Source organism: Anastrepha obliqua, chromosome 2 (genome assembly GCF_027943255.1).
Source record: "Anastrepha obliqua isolate idAnaObli1 chromosome 2, idAnaObli1_1.0, whole genome shotgun sequence".
In the NCBI taxonomy this organism is placed as follows: Eukaryota; Metazoa; Arthropoda; class Insecta; order Diptera; family Tephritidae; genus Anastrepha; species Anastrepha obliqua.
The window spans coordinates 123,222,383-123,242,577 of NC_072893.1; the positions used below are offsets into that span (position 1 = coordinate 123,222,383).

A 20,195-nucleotide genomic window follows, 5' to 3' on the forward strand; every position below is an offset into this window, starting at 1 on the left:
CAATCAGTAAAAAACGTTTTATGATCGGTTGCGTAGTTTTCGTTTGGCGTTCGTTGAAAAATGGAAAATCAAAAGGAACATTTTCGTCATATTGAAAAACGCTCTCGTCGTCCAGTCAAAGTTGATGACGCCCTACTCGAAGCAATGACGATCCGAGTCACAGTACAACACTTGAGATTGCAAAGAAACTTCATGCATTGAAAATCACTTAAAACAACTTGCCTATGTTCAAAAACTCGATACATGGGCTCCTCACGAACTGAAAGAAACGCATTTAACGCAAAGCATTAACAGCTGCGATTTGCTAAAGAAACGAGATGAAAATGATCCATTTTTAAAACGACTGACAACCGGCTATGAAAAAGCGGAAAATATCGTGGAGCAGGCCAGGTGAACCAACTCAAACAACATCAAAAGCTGATATTCATCAAAAGAAGGTTTTGTTATCAGTTTGGTGGAATTACCAAAGAGTTGTCTACTTTGAACTCTTACCACCCAACCGAACGATCAATTCTGATGTCTAAATTGAACAAACGAAATTAAACAATGCAGTTGAAGAAAAGCGGCCCGAATTGACAATTCGAAAAAGTATTGCATTCCATCATGACAATACAACGCCACACACATCTTTGGTCACTCAAAAAAAAAAACTTGCACCATCTGAATACTTTTTGTTTCGATCTTTACAAAACTCGTTGAATGGTAAGCATTTCAATAATGATGATGATGTCAAACCGTTCCTGATTCAGTTTTTTGCCTATAAAATCCAGAAGTTTTGTGAACTGGGATTATGATGCTGCCTGAAAAATGGCAAAAGGTCATTGATCAAAATCGGCAATTCATTACAGAATAAAGTTATTTAGTTTCATGAAAAAATTGTCTTTGATTTTCTAAAAAAAATCCGCAATTACTTAGTTGCCAGCCCAATAGTTTATTGTTTTTATTTATTTTTTGCTCTTCATGTCATATCATGTTTTAGCATTTATTTTGTTGTATAATTTTTATTTTTTATATAATTTTTCTTTTATCTTATTTTGTTTCATTTTATGTTCCTTCTTTCTATTTTTAGTTACTTAATTTTTTCTATTCCTCTTTTCTATGATTTTTATTTTTTTTATATCTCAATATATTTTATTATCGGTGTTTCATTTTCTACAACAGTTTATTGTTTTTATTTATTTTTTGCTCTCATCATGTTTTGGCATTTTTTTATTTTATTGTACAACTTTTATTTTTTATATTTTATAAAAATTTTCCTTTATTTTATTTTGTTTCATTTTATTTTCCTTCTTTCTATTCTATAGAAATTTTTTTTCTATTTCTCTTTTCTATTTTTAATGCTATTTATTTTTTATTTTGATTAATTTATTATTTTAATTTATTTTTATTACTTACAATATATTTCGTTGTCTATAATATTTTATTATTCTCTTTAGTCTTACTTTTATTTTTTGTTTTGTTTTCTCTGTCATATCATATTTTGGCATTTTGTTTTATATTACTTTATTTTTTTATTTATTTACTAAGCTTTTTCTTATTATCTCATTCTATTTAAATGGATGTAATTTTCTATAATATTTTAAATTTTTTATTTTCAGTTTTATTTTGTTTTTTCTTTATGTCATAATATTTTGGCATTTTGATTAAAGTTTATTCTTTTATCTCAATCTATGTCATTCCCTGTTATTTTTTTAATACATACATATATTCATTTTTTAATTTTATTTTCAATAATATTTTTTATTTTTAATTTAATTTTATTTTTTTTTTCTATGTCATATCATATTGTAGCGTTTTATTCAATTTTATTTTTTTATATTTTATTTTTAATTTTTTCTATTATTTCCGTTTTTTGCTAATTTTCAATATAATTTGTTGTATTTTATTTTCTATTATATTTTATTTCCTGTAATATTTTATTATTTTATTTTCGTTTTCTTTATTTATTTTTTATTTAACTTTTTTTTATTTCAAGTGGTTTTTTATTTTTTCTATTTTTTGGTTTGTTTTTTTTTTTTTTGATATTTTTTAAATATATTTTAATTTTTTTTTCTATTCTATTTTATTTTCTACAATATTTTATTATTTTTAGTTTAATTTTCTTTATTTAATATTTTTTCTATCATATTACATATCCTGTTTTTGTTTTTTTTTCTATTTTCTATCATATTATATTTCACGTTGTTTGTTTAGTTTCCCATTTTTTTTTTATTTTTCCTATTTTATTTTTATTTTTCTATAAATTATTTTTATTATATCATAATTTATTTTGTTGTAATATATTTTAATTTCTGTCATATTTTTCGTTATTTTTATTTCATTTTTCCTAATTTTTGTATTTGAGTTTTTTTATCTTTTTTATTCTGTTTTCTTTACCTTTTTACTCTAGTTTTCTTTATTTTTATTTTTGTTTTTCTATGTCCAATCATGTTGTGGCATTTTATTTTGTTTTTATCTATTTTTTTCTTGTTCTCTTTTATTTTATGTTGTCTTTTTATTTTTTGTATTTTTTTGCTATTTTATTTTTATTATAATTATAATAGCTTAATTTATTTATATTTTATTTCCTATAACATTTTATTATTTTTATCTTCGTTTAGTTTTTATTTTTTCTTTATGTTTTTTCTTTGTCATTTCTATTTTATATTATTTTATTTATTTATATTATTTTATTTTATTTTATTTTATTTTATTTTTTTGTTTTTATATAATTATTTCCTATAACATTTTATTATTTTTATATTCGTTCATTTTTTATTTTTTCTATGTCATTTGTATTTTATTTTATTTTATTTTTTATTATTTAATTTTATTTAATTATCTTTTTACCTTATTTTATTTTATGCTATTTTCTGTTACTTATTTCTATTGTTTTTTATTTTTATTATTTAATTAATTAATTTTAATTGTTTTTATTATCTTATTCTATTTCATTTCCTACTATTTGGTTTTATTTTGTTTTTTAATTCCATATTTGTGTACGTTTTCAAAACTCCGCCTCTCCTCCGCCAACATTTTCCATCAACTGTAGGAATCTCTCACTGCCTGCCATTCTAACTTGTATATGGCCATATCCATCCCATCCCATATCCGCACTTTTCAAGTCGCACTCCCCACTCGAAACATCGTTCAGTGATTTGTACCGCATTTTCTGTTAAATTTTTACGTATGAGTCGGATTTTTTATTGTTTTCAAAATAGAAATTAATTTCACTTTCAGTCATCAATTCCAAAAATTTCCTGTAGATTTTATATTATGCTGTGGATTTCGCAATAGTTTAGTTTTCTCGTTTCGCTTTTGTCACACATTTCGTTTTAGTTTTCCGTAATTTTGAAAAATCAACCACATATTTTTGGCCGTTCAAAATTCGTGCAGTAAAAAGGAAGAAAATCTCCAAAACGCTCAAATTGTTCCTTGTAAAGTGCAGCCGTTTTTTGTTTTTGGTTTGTTCGTATCGTGCGTGTGCGTGAGTATGCGTGAGGAGAAATTTAAGGCGTGCGATTGCTGTAAGAAGGAAAATTGTTTGTTGATTTTGTAATTGTGCGAAATTCAAAACATTTCTTCGCAATAAGTCATTTAAATAGACAGACGGAAATAATTTGGTAATTTGGTGAGCGAAAAGCAAGCGCGGAAATTGACCGAAAACGTCTTGAAATAGGCAAGATAATCCAGGTCATCAAGAAATAGTTGGAAAATTTGGTTAAAGTTAAATAGCGAGAACCTGCATATGATCATGCTGAGGTATGTATGTTCGGACCGCGTGCAAGAGTTTCTTCATGCGTATTTATGCTATTTGTGTATTTGTGCGTAGTTCTACGTAAACTGCGGCGCATTTTATCTTACCAAAATCTTAGTTCATAATTTTATATTGCTAGTAGATGTATATTTGTGCATTATCTAGTGATTTCAATGCTTTTCCGCCCCAAAGTATGCTTTAGAAATTTGCTTATTAATTAACGATCGCGCACATAAATTTAATATTCGCGCTACTGCATCTATAGGATAGTTAAAAACAAGTTTTAACACCTGCGTGTGGCCTACTTTTGGGCGTTGCACATCGGTTTGCTATACTTAAGATATTCGCTTTTTTAGCTAGTGTAGTTTTAATTTTGTATACATACGTATGTACGTAGATGCATGCATATTTGGGGTTTATGCAAAAAGCTTGTTAACGTTTGCATTATCTACTTTTAGGCGCATTATTTAAACTAAGCACCTCTTTTCAAGTACGCGCAATTATTTAGTTAGTTGACGTAAATTGTTTGCTTACTCTCACACAATCACACTTTTTAGCTCGCTCTGTCTGCCTCTTACTTACGCACTTTCTGTTTCACCTTTCCCCCGCTTATTACTCAGCCCCCTTCTAACTTTCACTTCCTTTCGCATTTCACATATGCATACATTAGTACATACAAAAAGTACGCTTTGTTTTTCGCCTATTTGTCTCACACCCCACCACCCACACGCTTACTTCACTTATGCGTTGTTGTTATTGTTGTTTTTTTTTTTTTTGTGTGTGTGTTTGTCGTTCTACTTCTACTTTTATCTCTTCTTTGTTCACAGCATATCGACAGCGAAAATACTTATTAGCGGCATACCGCTGCAAACACGTTTCGAAGACATCGAACCTTTACTGAAGCCATACGGCATCGTCAAACAGTGTGAGGCTGTGTCCAGTAAGGACCCCAATACCCAAACTGTACATATAACATTCGAAAATCCCGATCAGGCTCAAAGGTATTACATTATGCAATTTTTCTTTTCTTTCGCACTTCTATTTTGTATTTATTTTGATTTGTTATTTAAGGTTTTTAATTTTTTGCTTGAATTTCTTTTTTTAGTTTTATTTTTTTTTATATAAATCTTTTATGTTTTCTTTTTGTACTTAAAATAAGTTTTTCTTTTACCTTTTAAAGTGTAATACGAGTGTTGAAACGGAGCTTTGAATGTTGCAGTTCAGCTTAAAACCACGGTGCTCAGTGAATTCGAAGTTTATTTGCATTTGCTTGTTAACAAGCAACTTTGTTGCTATCATCTACAGTGACACTTGTTTATTTGTATAAACGCGCTCTTAATTTCAGTTTTACTCCTTCTCTCTCTTTTCTCAATGCATTGCTCACAACAACTTCTAACTCATATTGTTTGTCAAACTAACGGAAATTTAGCTTGCATGTAAAAACCTAGTTTCATTCTTGTTATACTTACATCGCTGCATTTTAAATAGCCTCTATATAAATAAGAACAGATGCATATAAACGCAGCAACCTAATTTTTAGTATATTTACAAAACTTTTAATAATTAATTGGTTATCCAGTTTTACTAATAAATTCAAAAATACATTTTGCCATTGATTGCACAAAATGTTGCATCAAAGAACGGTCCAAACTTTCCCAAGCTTCCTTAATGGTCAATTTGAGCTCTAGTACAGCCTTTTTTATATACAGGTGCCCTTACGCTCTTTGGTTCATAAATTTTGCGCGACAAAGGTTCTCCACCGGATCCAAATCGGGACTGTCTGCTGGTCACTTCATGCCCGGTGTATTGTGCTCTATCTCGATTTGAATAGCCCTCCTTATAGTACAGGTTTATTGGATTCTTTTCAAAATCATTATGATATTTTGCCTTTAAAATTGATAAGAATTTAAAAGTCATTTTATTAAAATAATTTTGCACTTTAATTGTTAAAAAAACTTACCAATTATCAATTTAATGCCAACAAAAATTATCTTTCTATTCATTTCAATGTTTACGGCTTCCTTATTCGGGTGCGTTTAAACGAATATGTATGTTCTTATATTTAGTAGGACATTGAAAATGCAACGCTTTAAGTATAAGAACAACAACAGAACTTGAATTTTGCATGCAATCTAAATTTCCGTAAGTTTGACAAACAATTTCAGTTAGAAATTGTTGTGAGCAATGCATTGAGAAAAGAGAGAGAGAGAGAGAGAGAGAGAGAGAGAGTAAAACTAAAGAAAAAAGAGTGCTTTTATACGAATGTGGGTCACTGAATGTTTTAATTAACCTAAATTGTAAATTCTAAATCTTAATTTTTGTTTACGAAGGTTCGCCATTTTGGCCTCAAAGGAAGTTGCGACAAAATTACCCACCAAATTTCATTTCAATCTACTTAAGGCGGATTAACCGTTGCTTGCGAACAACTTCTTATTTGCTGTCAATAATTTGTGGTCAGCGAGAATACTGAGCCACCCTTCAGTTCAGCATTTTTTATTTTCATCTGAAGTCAGCAGGCATTGAAACTATTGCCAACATATGAAATTTTGATTTTGATTCCTGTAAACTTCTACCAAACACAAAGAAAAAAGGATAAAGAAAAATAAAAATCAATTTGATTGCATTGAATAGTGTTTAGCACATTTAAATATGATATAATAGATTTCTAAGTATGGCCATTCGTAACAAAATTGTGAGAGTAACTTCGACTGCCACGTCGTCGGGTACACGACAACAGAATTCTGCCCGCGCATTTCACACGTATAGGGTTTTTCAGAGCGCTTCAACTTTTGAACTTTTTTGAATAAAACACAAACGGTTTGACTTTTTTGACTCTTTTTTTTTTTATTATCGAGTTTGAACATATACATTTAAGTATGAAATTCGATTTCTTTTGCATGACCACCGCGTGCACGTTTTACGAAGTCCAATCGTTGAACCCAATTTTCGACCACTCTTTTGCATAAATCGGCCGAAATTCCAGCAATTTCGCGTTCAATATTGGCTCTGAGCTCACAAATCGTCGCCGGCTTGTTACTGTAGACCAATGACTTCACATAACCCCAAAACGGGACGGCTTGTTAAATGGACCGTAAAATGGCCGTAATGCTCTTAAAGTAGCAGCAACAGAACGATTATTTTCATAAAAAATGTGCACGATTTGCAATCGTTGCTCAAGTGTGTAGCGTTCCATGATGAAATGTATACTAATGAAGTTTACAAATGACAAGCGAAAAATAAAAAATATTGCGTCGTTCGCCCTCCCTATCGGAAAAAGTTGAAGCGCACCTATTGAATAACCCTATACATATTCACCGACTCGCCCAATCAGTCGTTATTCAGATGGCAACGAAGTAATATCAGTTTTGACTGTGTTGATTTTTTCTTATATCGCCAATACAATCTGAGTTTTTCGTGGAAAAACCATTGTCACATTGCCGCATAAGTCAGGAAATCAATTGATTTCTACAAAATCACTGAGAGCCGATTAGTAGTCCGATGTTGGCCTTCTGCATATTGTGTAGCACATTTTTGTTGCGCTCTCAGTGAGACAGAGTGGACAAAGTAGGTAAAAGTTACCAACAAAAGTTGTCAAAGTGAATTCGGCTTTAATCTTGGATTCTTTAATTTGCTTAGTTTGCTCCAATATACTCTCTCTCTCTTTCTCTATTTCACTGTCTCTCTAATGGGCACTAGAAAAATATTTAGCGGTCAAATATGTAGATTGGCAGATTGTCTGGTTTTCTTTAAATATTGTTTTGGGTGGATATTTGCTAAAATTGGCAGCACTTCGAAAGTTTTAAATGAAAAACCAATGATAGCTGATGGTGAAAAAGTTTTTTTGATCCTTTGTTATTTAATATTTTTCGTGCAAAATTAATCATCCAATTTTGTTTTTGAATAACTTTTCTACTAAATAAATAAAAATAGTTCAGTAATGGAAATCTTTATTTTTTACCTTCAGCTGGCTAATGGCACAAGTGTCAAATATAAGTGACGTACGAGACACCATTTGCAAAAGTTTTAAATTTTCCGATGAACAGTAGGAGTCGAACCTAAAACCCAGAAGAGTGCAATTCTTTTCGAAAGACTAGTCTGCGCAGCCGTTGTAATTTGGCATGTTGAAGCGCGTAGAGCTTCTGATTTCTTTTCTTTGATACTTGCGCAGTAACCTCAATTGATTCGGAAAGGCAAATTAGGACGTTTAGCTTCTACATATATTGTATTTTGAGAAATTTCTCGTCATCGTCCTTTATTAGGTTGTTGTTGTAGTAACAGCATAAACATTCCCTATAAATGTCTGATGAATGCTGCTGGAATGACAGCCATTGGCCGGATATAAATGCGAATGGTTCCAGTAACGTAGAACCGATTGCCGTGGCCGACACGTACCATTTACCGCTGGATATAATCGTGAAAGATCGCTTGGGTCGTGAGCGGATGCTCTGCTTTTCAAATACCTAACGTCCCGATGTACCTGCCCATTTTTTGGCTTGCCTCGCTTGTGGCACATCTATTGGTTTTTGTGGTACTTTTGTTTTTTATTTCCTAATCCAATCTGATCGATTTTATTGCCTTGCCTGATATACTTATATTACATATCAGGAATTAAATCTACAGAGTTCGGAAATCGATGAGCAACATCCATTTCATGACCTGTAAAAAGTTCTAAAAAAGCATTTTTTGTTTTTTGAAGAAAAACTATCTGGATGAGTAAATAATTAAATTGTGTATTGAAATAGCTCCGGGAATGAGAAAAATAAATGTTAGAGGCAAATAATTAAAGCTCGAACATATAACGGAAATTATATCCAAAATCTAAAAACGCCAACAAAAATAAGGATGCATAAAATAACTTACTTTAATCTGTTCTGGGAACACTTTCTCTTAACCTTAATCCGAGAAAAGTAAATGTTTAGTTCTTCATTTTTGCATTGCACCAACTGATATTCATTTCCCTTCCCTCTTTTCCACTTGCAGAGCTGCTGGCGGATTAAACGGCGTCGAATTCGAGGGCAATAAATTACACGTCGAGCCATTGGATAAGAATCCACGACGTACTAATCGCAATCAACGTAACCCATATCCCGGTATGCCAGGACCCGGACGTCAAGCCGATTTCCCGCTACGCATTCTCGTGCAAAGCGAAATGGTCGGAGCGATTATTGGCCGTCAAGGCAGTACAATACGTTCGATCACACAACAGAGTCGCGCTCGTGTCGATGTACATCGGAAGGAGAATGTCGGCTCACTAGAGAAGGCGATCACCATTTATGGTAACCCAGAGAATTGCACGAATGCGTGCAAGAGAATTTTGGAGGTGATGCAGCAGGAGGCCATCTCTACAAACAAGGGGTAAGTGAAAAATGAGAATACACACACTTATTTGAATACATACATGTAAATATACATATATGATCAGCTAAATGCTATTGCTTTTGGATAGAGCCATGCCAAACACTTGAGAGTACAAAAGCAAATCTTTTTTAAGATGATCAACACGAAATTTAGTGCGCAGATATTAACTCGGAATATGCCAAAAAAAATTTTCTTTTTTTGGAAACGCGTTTTGAAACTCAAGATATTTCAAAAAAATTTGGATATCGAATATGTTCTACATGTAAAACAAAATGTTTATCCGATATATGCGAGAACATTTGGAGAAAATGCTCAACAAAGTCAGCGAAAAAATGATTAAAATTCAACAAAAAGTTTGGAGCCTCTTCAACCTTTTACTTTATTATGCTAAAATTTAATGGACTATAAAACTGCGAATCCATTTTCTTTTTTTTATAATAAAAAAAATTAAAAATATAAACAAATTTCAATTTTGATGAAAAATTTTCTAATTATATTGCATAGATCTTGCACAAAATTTGAAGTTTTGATTTATAAGATATGCGTTGCAGAATGTTCTTTTATAAATAATTAATGAAGTACAAAAATACAAGAAAAATTGTCAAAACTGTTAAATAAGATTAAGAAATTTACATTTTTTTTTTTAATTTGAGACATAAAAAATGGAAATTTTGAATTTTTGATTAAAACAAATACTTTTTTATTTTAATTTTTATTATTTTTTTTTTTTAAAAGCTCACATTAAAATATTTTAAAAAATTTGCTTTTAACTATTTTTAGAAGCACAAAAGAGAGAAATAAAAACAATGATTTTTTTTTAAGTTTTAAAAACTCACATTAAAAAATCTTTAAAAATGTATAATTTTCAAATATTTAAAAGTTCAAAAGATTTGAGGAAATAAAAAGTTATTTGTTTTTAATTTCAAAAAATTCACATTAAAAACTCCCTCAAAAGAGTAAGGAAATAAAAACTGATTTTTTTTTTTTTTAATTTTTAAAACCTCACTTAATGTGAGAGAAACCTGAAAAATTTAGCATTTTAAAATTTTTGAAGGTTCAAAAGATGTAAGGAATTAAAGCAATTAAATTTTTTTAAATGTTTAAAAACTCACATTACAAAATCTGGAAAATTTAACATTTTAATTTAAGGAAATATAAAATTCATTTTTGTTTAAGGAAATACAAAAGTCATTTTGCTTTTTAAGAAATTTAAAAATTCAAGTGTTTTCTTAGCTTTAGAAATTTGAAAAAGTTCATTATGTTTTAGCTTTAGAAATTTCTAAAATTATTATTTTTTTTTTTTAATTTTAAAAATTACCTAATATTAAAAAATTATTATAAAAATTACAAAATCTTAAAATTCTGAAAAATTGAACATTTTTATTTAAGGAAATGCGAAATTCATTTTTTTTTATTTTAAGAAATTTAAAAATTCAAGTATTTTTTAGCTTCAGAAATTTGAAAAAGTTAATTATTTTTTAACTTTAGAAATTAAATTTTTTTTTTTTCATATATAATATAATAGATTAAGGGATAAAACAATAAGTAATTTTTAAGATTTTTAAATTTTAAAATTATCTAATATAAAAAAAAATTATAAAAATTACAAAATTAAAAAATTTATGAATTGTAAAATGTTTAAAAAGTTTTGAAATATTTTTTTTTTTATTATTTTTTTTTAATTTTATTTAGGTTCAACTCAGCCACTCGTAAATTTTTATATATTATATGTATTTTTTTATTATTTTTTATATATTCACATTTTTTTTATCTTCAAAAAATATAATATATAACGATGGATGACCATTAGTGTTTTTTTTTTTCAAGTATCTTTAAATGTTAATGCGCTCTCTTAAAATTCCGTACTAAAACTTCGCTCATTAGTCCGATTTTTTAATAACCTCTTTAGTCTGGCTACTTTACTCTCATTGGCTTGAGCTACCTCTATATAACCAATGGCATGCGTTCTCTGCGCTCTTATGCTTTATTCTTACATTTACATTTTATTTACTCATTTACTTTCTCCAAATTTCCACAGTGACATTTGTTTAAAAATTCTCGCCCATAATAATCTAATTGGACGTATTATTGGTAAGAACGGCAACACAATTAAGCGCATCATGCAGGAGACAGACACTAAGATCACCGTCAGCTCAATTAACGACATCAGCAGCTTCAATTTGGAGCGCATCATTACGGTTAAGGGCCAAATTGAAAACATGTCACGCGCCGAAGCGCAGATAAGTTCAAAACTACGCCAAAGTTACGAGAACGATTTGCAGGCCATGGCGCCGCAAAGTTTAATGTTCCCCGGGCTCCATCCGATGGCCATGATGTCGACACCCGGCAACGGCATGGTCTTCAATCCTAGCATGCCATATCAGTCGTGCCCGGGCTTTCCCATGTCAAAGACACCGGCGACTGTGGTGCCACCTGTATTCCCCAACGACATGCAGGAGACTACATACCTCTATATACCGAATAATGCAGTGGGCGCGATTATCGGCACCAAGGGCTCACACATACGCAGCATAATGCGCTTTTCGAATGCCTCTTTGAAAATAGCTCCTATTGACAACGATAAGCCGGCCGAGCAACAGACCGAACGTAAGGTGACGATCATCGGTACGCCGGAGGGACAATGGAAGGCGCAGTATATGATTTTTGAAAAGATGCGAGAAGAAGGTTTCATGTGTGGCACCGAAGATGTACGCCTAACAGTCGAAATTATGGTGGCCAGTTCGCAGGTAAGCCGAAAATATCCATGCGGACCGAAAATCAATCAGACTAATAAATATGAAATCAATTTAACAGGTGGGCCGAATAATCGGCAAGGGTGGTCAAAATGTGCGCGACTTGCAGCGCGTCACCGGCAGTGTTATAAAGCTGCCAGAGCATGGGGTGGCGCCAGCATCAGGCGGCGATGAGGAGACGCCCGTGCATATTATTGGCCAGTTCTACAGCGTACAGGTACTTTTGAAAAGAATTAAATTATTAGAAATGTTTGTTGTTTTTATTTTTATACCCACGCGCGCAAGAGTTTTATAATTTTGTTCACATAACGATTGTGTGTAACAACAAAAAAAAGGTCGAGATAGGTAAAGGCTTATATGCCGATCCGTCCGTAGGTACGACATTTCACGTTAGTTCAGTGAAGCTTTGTGCCTAAGCGAGGATAGTTTGGAAAGTTCATGCAAAGTCAGACCAATGGCAGTACTGGCGCGTACCGTGGTTATGTTTAGTGAGTAGCATCTCTTGGCAGAACACAAACCAAGTTTCAACCGGATCTATTTATTTCTTCATGCTTTAATGAGTTTGAATCAGGGAAATTGAATGACGAGAACACACCAGCGCACGCCTCAGCAGCTGTGGTCGCGAAATTAAAGGAAATGGGATTCCAACTCATTGGGCATCCGCCTATTCTCTAGAAGTGGCACCCCCGGGTCCATCGGACTACTATTTGTTCACCAATTCGAAGAAATGGCTGGTGGCAAAAAGATTGTATTCAAACGTGGAGGTGATTGCAGCAACGAATGGCTATTTTTCCTAGGCTTGGATAAATTCTATTATTCAGAAAGGATCAACAAACTAAAATAATATTGGACGAAGTGTCTAAGCCTAAAATGAGATTAAGCCGAAAAATAAAAAAAAATATTTACCCCAAACAATTAAGTAGCTCTTATTTTTGCACGAACTTTTCAAACGATCCTCGCATTACGTCTTGCCTAAGGCAGACTGGTATTGAAAATTGGTGATTTCGGTCAATAACCACGCCCACGATAATTTTCAAAAAAAGAACAGAGCGTGAAATCTCTGTTATAAAAATTCAGCAAAATGACACCTCAAATCCGACAATTTAGTGTTATTGAGATTGCACAAAACCACGCCCACTTTTTAATATCTTGATACAAAATTTGCGGACAAGCAAAAAGGGACAAACCGCTGATGTTAGAAGCTATAACTCTAGTATTGTCTGTGGTTTTGTTTGATGCCAAAAATTAACAGCCAGCCTAAATTAAATTCTACTAAAATGTGCGTGAATCTAAAGTTCGGTTATCAGTTATCCTCACTTGTGTTTTTCCCGCCTTTCTAATATTTTTAAAATTTATTTTCATGTCGTTTGCACGCAGTCGGCACAGCGTCGCATACGCGCCATGATGATGTCGACGAATCCACCGCCGGTGACTAAAAAGCAAAAAGCCGCCAAAGAACAGTCCGCCGCCGCCGCCGCTGCAGCAGCTGCTGCCGCCGCTGGCAGTGGGACTCAGCAACTGCAACAGCAGCAGCAGGTAACACAGCAGCAACAACAACTGCAACAGCCACAGCAGCCGCCACAGCAACAACAACAGCAACAGTCGCCGCCACAACAACAACAACAGCAACAACCATCTGCGTCAAGCCAGTAAGCAAAAACAAAAAAAAATAAAACAAAAAATGCGCGTTGATTATTTTGTTGAAGCATTTTTTATTATAACATATTTTTTATTTTTATTTTTTTTTATAAATTAAATGCAGAGAAATGTGTATGATGATGTATTTAGGTTTTCTAATATACTATAAACATAATTATTAATATTTCTTTTTTAAACAATAATGATTGATCATCGATGTGGGCGTTAACGAGGATGATTATGTTGAAAATGATGACAAAAATTATAATGATGATGTTTAAGAGCTGATTTTTGTCAACAAAATAATAAAAGAAAAATAATTTTATCGAGAAGCAGAAAAGCATGCAAATAAGAAAACAAGCCTAATTTACAGAAACAATACTTACATATACATATATATTTGTATGTGTACATATGTATATGTAACAATAGAAATTCGACAAAGAAGTCCGCTAAACAACAAAAATTATGAATGAACGTTAAAATCCAAAAACAAAAAACAAAACACCGTAACCAACTACCACAAAACTAAACTGAGAAAAAAACACACATTTGTTCGCTTCAAAAAAATTAGAAAAAATGTGAAACAATAGGTGCGAATTTAACAACAACAAAAAAATAATTAAAAAAATTAATAATGCAAAAAAATAAAAATTAGATTTATGCATATTTTACACTCACACACACAAACACACCTACATACATATTTGCCAAGATGTCAGATAAAAAAATACTATGATACAACAAAAAAGTTTGCACAAAAATTTGAAGTTGCAACAAGCCAACGCACTAATGCCACAGAGTGCAAAAACAAGCAGCTTTCCTAATAACTAGAAGTGAAAAATAAGAAAAACGAAAAATAGAAGGATAAAAAAATTTAAATTAAACGAATCAAAATTCAAACGCAAAAGTACAGTGTGTCAGTTAAGAATGTATATGCACTTGTATGTTAATATACAGTAAAATAGTTATGTATATATTTTATGCAGTAGATGCTGCAGCAGATCAACCCACCAACTGTTAAGAACGAAAACAACAACAACAAGAACAACAACAACAAAACAACGCAACGTCAACGCTGTATACGGTAATTGGCAAAAATTAATAAAAATGCGAAATGGAAAAAACAAAAAAAAAACAAAAACAAAATCAACTTGCGCACCAATTGAGGGCCCAGCAGAACCCAGCAGAAGCGGTCAAGCAAAAACACCAAAACTGCGTTTAAGGTTGGACCGCACATTTCTTGTACGAATTTTAAATGAAAATTTTACTCCCTCCTTTGACGGTTAGCAGAAATTAAAAAAAGAAAAAGTTAAGAAATTGATGAAATCTGGCAGCCCACAAAAAATAGCAATGCGCTACGAAAGCATCGCTCACATATTTGAAATAATTTTCTTACAATAGCAGCCTAAATGTCTATGTTTTCTTGAATTCTTGAAAATAAATTAAAAAAAAATTAATATTAATTCGAATGGATAAACTAGGAAATTCAATCAAATAAAAAATAAATAATATAACCAAAAAAATAATAAAAAGCACGCTTACCATTAAAGCAATGAAGGCGACTTTAAAACTTGCGGGAAATATGAAAAAACATTTGCTTTTTTTCCTTGTTCACTCCACTCAGGAGCATAGGGCTTCGACAAGACTCAGTCTTGCTTCGGTTTCGTTAATCTATTTGATTTCTGACAGGGTAGGTGATTAGCCTATGAAAAAATATTCACGTATTTTTTGTTTAGATCGATTTTATTGCGTTCCATATTAAAAAAGCGATATCATCAAAAAATGTATTCACTTTTAATTGTCGACTTTCCCTAAAAAACCAAGGCGAATTCATTAAAGGTTCTAGCACTAGGCCAACAACAACATTTTGTAGATTAGAATGTCACGTCAAAGTAGAACACAAAGAAGTGATTTATTTATATAAAAAAATTGCGCACTTTCGCATTACTTTATTATATTTATTTATAAAAGCCTTTTGAAAAAAAACCCATTGCAAATTACAAATTTGAATGAAAATTATGCGTTCCGTAATTTAATTTTGTGCTGACCTCCGAATGTGCACGGCGAAAGGCAAAATAAAAACAAAAAATCAAGTCAGCTGCTCTACGTGGCCGCCCTTAATAGATTCGCCTTCTAAAAAATCGTGCTGACAAAAACAAAAACAAATACTATTTTTTTGGAAATATTTTCGTAAATAAAACTTTGCCCAAGTAGCAAACTTATTTTTAGAGTCACAATTACTTTAATGGTAATTTGTCAACAACTGATTTCCCGTCTATGTAAACTCGACCTAAACTAAAACATTAATAAACTTTATTTTGAACACACAAAACCGCTTTTTCGGACGAATCAAACGTAATTAGCGAATTACAAAGAAAATACTGATCTAAAATGACAAATTAAAACAAAAAAATGTGGTTTCAAACTAACTCAAAATATGTGTAAATTACAACAAGAATGCAGTTTTACAAAAATTTTGCATATTTTCATGAAAAACAAAAAAATTGACAAGAAACGCGCGCATAAAATTAAAAAATAAGCACTTACTAAAAAATATAAATAAAAAAATTAAATATGAGTAAAAATTATTAAATAAATATAAAAGACCATAAATAAAAAAAATTCAAAACTCAAGTAAACTAATTTTTGCCCAAAAAGTATACAGCGGACGTTTGCAACTTAAATTAAAATGAAGCAAAAAAACAAACCTTCAATCCATGCAATGCAGCAAGAAAATCTTTATAATTTTCGAAGAACCAATAAATAAGTAAAACAAAAATGAATCAAAAAAAACGAAGCGTTGGCTGAAGGCGCGAAAAAAGTTCAATTCACTGCACACTTGACAGCTATACAATATTTGGCAGCAAGTTTTGAGTAAAAGAAATTGAAAACTACAACCCTGTTGAAAGTCATATTTGCAATAGCGCGGCGATCGATTCAAAAATATCAAAATTTTCGCGCACTTTAAGCAGAAAAATTACTTTTCTTACGCTTGTGGAAAGTAAAAAAACGTAAGGGTTACTACCAATGAAGCAAATAAAATCGAGTTCAAATATATTTTGCTATATCTTTAGCGGTCAACCTGTTGGCAATCATATGACACAGACAACCAACTGTTTGACCAACAAGTCGGCGTGTGTATAGGGCCTTTTATGGAAATCTGTCATAAGGTTTACACTGGATAAGCACACGTTTGCTTAGGTATGAAATTTTAAGTTTTCTTGAAGATTTGAGGATTTTTTTAATTTGAATTTCTTTTCAATTTAATGTTTCTTAACTTTTAATTATTTTTTCCTTAAAATTTCTTTTTAATTTAATGTTTTTTTAATTTGAAGTTTTTTAACTTGAAGTTTTCTTTACTTTGAAATGTTCTTTTTTACTTTAAAATTTTTTTTTACTTAAAATTTTTTTTTTTTGTCTTACTTTGAAATTTTGTTTTAATTTGATTTTTTCATTTAATTTGAAGTTTTTTTTATCTTGAAGTTTTTTTAATTTATTTTATTTTCTTTATCTTGAAGTTTTTTTAATTTATTTTATTTTTATTTTTTTTTTTTTGTTATGTATTCTATTCTATTTTTATATTTTACTTTCTGCTTTAAGAATTTTTTTTTGTTTAATCTTTTAATTCTTTTTTTTTAACTTTTTGCAATTAGTTGGTTTTAAAAAATATAATTTTTGCAATTAGTTGGTTTTAAAAAATACAATTTTTTGAAATTAGTTGGTTTTAAAAAATACAATTTTTCGAAATTAGTTGGTTTTAAAAAGTACAATTTTTTGAAATTAGTTGGTTTTAAAAAATACGATTTTTTTTTAATTTTCTCCAATTAGTTGGTTTAAAAAAAAAACAATTTTTTTGCAATTAGTTGTTTCTGAAAACACAATTTTTTTATTTTTTTTCAATTTAGTTGGTTCTAAAAATACAATTTTTTTGAAATTAATTCGTTTTAAAAAATACATTTTTTTTTGCATTAGTTGGTTTTAAAAATACAAGAATTTTTATTTGTTTATTCTTTTAATGTTTTTTTTTAGATTTGTTGCAATTAGTTGGTTTTAAAAATACAACTTTTTTTAATGTTTGTACAATTAGTTGCTTTTAAAAAATACAATGTTTTAAAAAATACAATTTTTTTTTTCATTTTTTTTACAATTAGTTAGTTTAAACAAAATGTTATCTTTGCTTTTTTTTCTTTTATTTTTTTAATTTTTATTTTTTTTTATTTTTTGTCGCATTTTATTTAAACTCGATTTTATTTGATTTATTGTCTAGGCACACAAGTTTTCGAAGTCTTCAAAACAGAATGTTTCCCTCAATCAATCAAGCATAATTTTGACAAAATCGCAAAAAAACCAGAGAGCAAATGTGTTCCTACAACAAAAATTAAAAACAAAAAAAAAATCAAAAAAAAAAGAACACAAAACAAACTTGAAACAGAGTAGCCAAAGAACGGCAATTATTTTTAGTGGTACTCTAACGCTACCGTAGCTACTACCACTCCAAAAGTAACCACTCTAATAACTACTTCAACAACTCGTTCCATTACAAGTTTCTATTTAATTTTTTTGCGTCTAGTGAGAAATGTTAATTGCGTTTGCCTTGAAACGGTGCTGAAATGTTTTAATTGATAAAGTATAAGAAAAAAACAACAACAAAAAATCACAGGAAATGAAATTAAGAATAAACGTAATGTAAAGATTTTCTTTTAATATAAGTAATACACAATTCAAACTGAAACTATTTTAAAAAATACACTTTTTCGTAACTTTTAATGCAAACGACAGTTACACAAATTCAATGCGCTAATTGCTTACCATAGACTTAGCAGAAATAATCAAACCCGATTAAGTTGAGTTTACGTTTACACACACATACATATATGCATACATAAAAGAATGAATAAATCCATTTAATGACGGTGTAAACAATGAATTAGCGCTGCTTAAGATTTATATTAATTTTGTTAATTGTTAAATATTTGCTCAGCATTGCCTTATGCATTTTTTTCCTACATAAATTAGTTTCAGAATTATAGAATATACGAAATAACTGTCATATATAAAGTAACTGTAAAACAAAGTACATATGTATATTGCCGTTAGAAGTGGAAGCAATTAGTTGTTAAAAAAGAAAGAAGAAAATAGTTAAACCAAACTTAAAACACTTACACTTAGTAAATTTAGTAATGAGCAGCAAACAATCAAACAAACAAGCAAGCAAACTAATCAATCAACAATCAAGCAACAACTTGCATGTCAACAAGCCAATAGTTTAAAAAACTAAAAACAAAAAACAACAAAAACCTTTATAAAAGTATATGCATTATTAGTATGGAAGAGCAGACAAATTTGACTGATTTTACTAAAATCAAAATCAGCCTATTTACAGCTATTTCTACTAAACAAAAACAAAACCAAATCAGCCACTGCAATAGCAACTTGACAATAGCCCGAAAATTGAGAAGCAACAAACAATAACTGTAATAGTCCTTTAACTACCTAAATAGCCAAGCTGAACTTATTTGTTGTTTCCCCTCCCCCACCCTCTAAATAAATATATTTATAACAATACAATATACATGCATACATACTTATATGCATAGAAAGATTGTTAAGAAAATATACCAATAATAGTTTTCTCTAAAAACTCATTTACATGCAACTAAATAGCCGCAATTTTATACATTTATTAGCCACACATAGAAGTCCATAGCATATTGATTATTGATTAAACGAAATACGAGTATTGCAAATTTTACAACTAATAAATAAACCTATGCAAGCGCATGCACACATACATACATATATACTACTGTAGCATACTTAGTGTTACAGAAATGCGTGCATGCACACATACATACATATACAAATTAATATACATAAAATATTTTGCCCTACGCCAACTACCAACTTTTTAACAAAACGTAGTTTCTGTTGTAATCGTTTTCCGTTTTCTGTTTTTTTTTTTCAATAACATTTTCATATACTTATTAATAAGTGCATAAATCATATTAAATATTTAGTAACTGTTACTCAGTGTAGCCAATGCATTAACTACTTTTTAAGTCCAACTAGTTTCCTATTTTTCCTATTAAAAATTAAAAAAGATTTGTAACTTAAATGATTAATTTTTCGAAGCAAACAAAAACCGTGCACCGTCAACGTGCAGTAAAAAGCGCTGGAAAATTAATTTTATAACAAAAAATTCTAATTTGGCGCGAAATGGCTGCGAAACCATGCAGTAATCTATGTCGAACTTTATAAAAAAATACCGCTTTTGGCGAAAAATTGCTAAGAAACGTTGAAAATTTTCGAAGAAAAAACAAATTATGCAGCATGTAATGTTTGCCAAATAAAGTAAAAAATAAAAAAAATACCACTTACTACGTAAAACTCTTTAATTTTTAAAATTTAAATTTAAAAATTAGATTTGTCATGCAATTTTTCACCACAAAACTGTAACTGTTGATAACATTTTGGCATTAAAAACAAACACTTTTACACACACAGACTTAGACCAACACACATTTCTTTTTGCACAAATAAAATTTCAATTTTTTTCAATTCAGCATTGAGCGTAGAATTTGCGGCGACGTTAGCGGCAGGAGGCAGGAGAGTATAGAAAATATCAGCACGAAACAGTTATCGCCAATCGATTTTCCACAAATTTGCTTGTGCGAAATAAATAACGAGCGCTTGGTACTGCCAGAAAT

General features: G+C 30.4%; 1 protein-coding gene across 7 annotated transcripts in view; it reads left to right on the top strand.

The window, feature by feature from the left end:
* The window catches only part of LOC129238831 (insulin-like growth factor 2 mRNA-binding protein 1), an 80,359-nt gene extending 66,692 nt beyond the window's left edge, over positions 1-13,667 (top strand). For 3 of the 7 annotated variants that reach the window (XM_054874026.1, XM_054874025.1, XM_054874027.1), the window contains 5 exons: positions 4,564-4,737; positions 8,717-9,091; positions 11,133-11,841; positions 11,909-12,064; positions 13,225-13,667. In XM_054874026.1, coding sequence (XP_054730001.1) covers positions 4,564-4,737; positions 8,717-9,091; positions 11,133-11,841; positions 11,909-12,064; positions 13,225-13,500 — 1,690 coding nt within the window. In that variant the 3' untranslated portion in view covers positions 13,501-13,667. Of the gene's footprint in view, positions 1-3,181; positions 3,742-4,563; positions 4,738-8,716; positions 9,092-11,132; positions 11,842-11,908; positions 12,065-13,224 lie in introns of those variants that run through there. The other 4 variants (XM_054874030.1, XM_054874031.1, XM_054874029.1 and 1 more) reach the window with 3 other exon arrangements.
* The last annotated feature ends 6,528 nt before the right edge of the window (positions 13,668-20,195 follow it).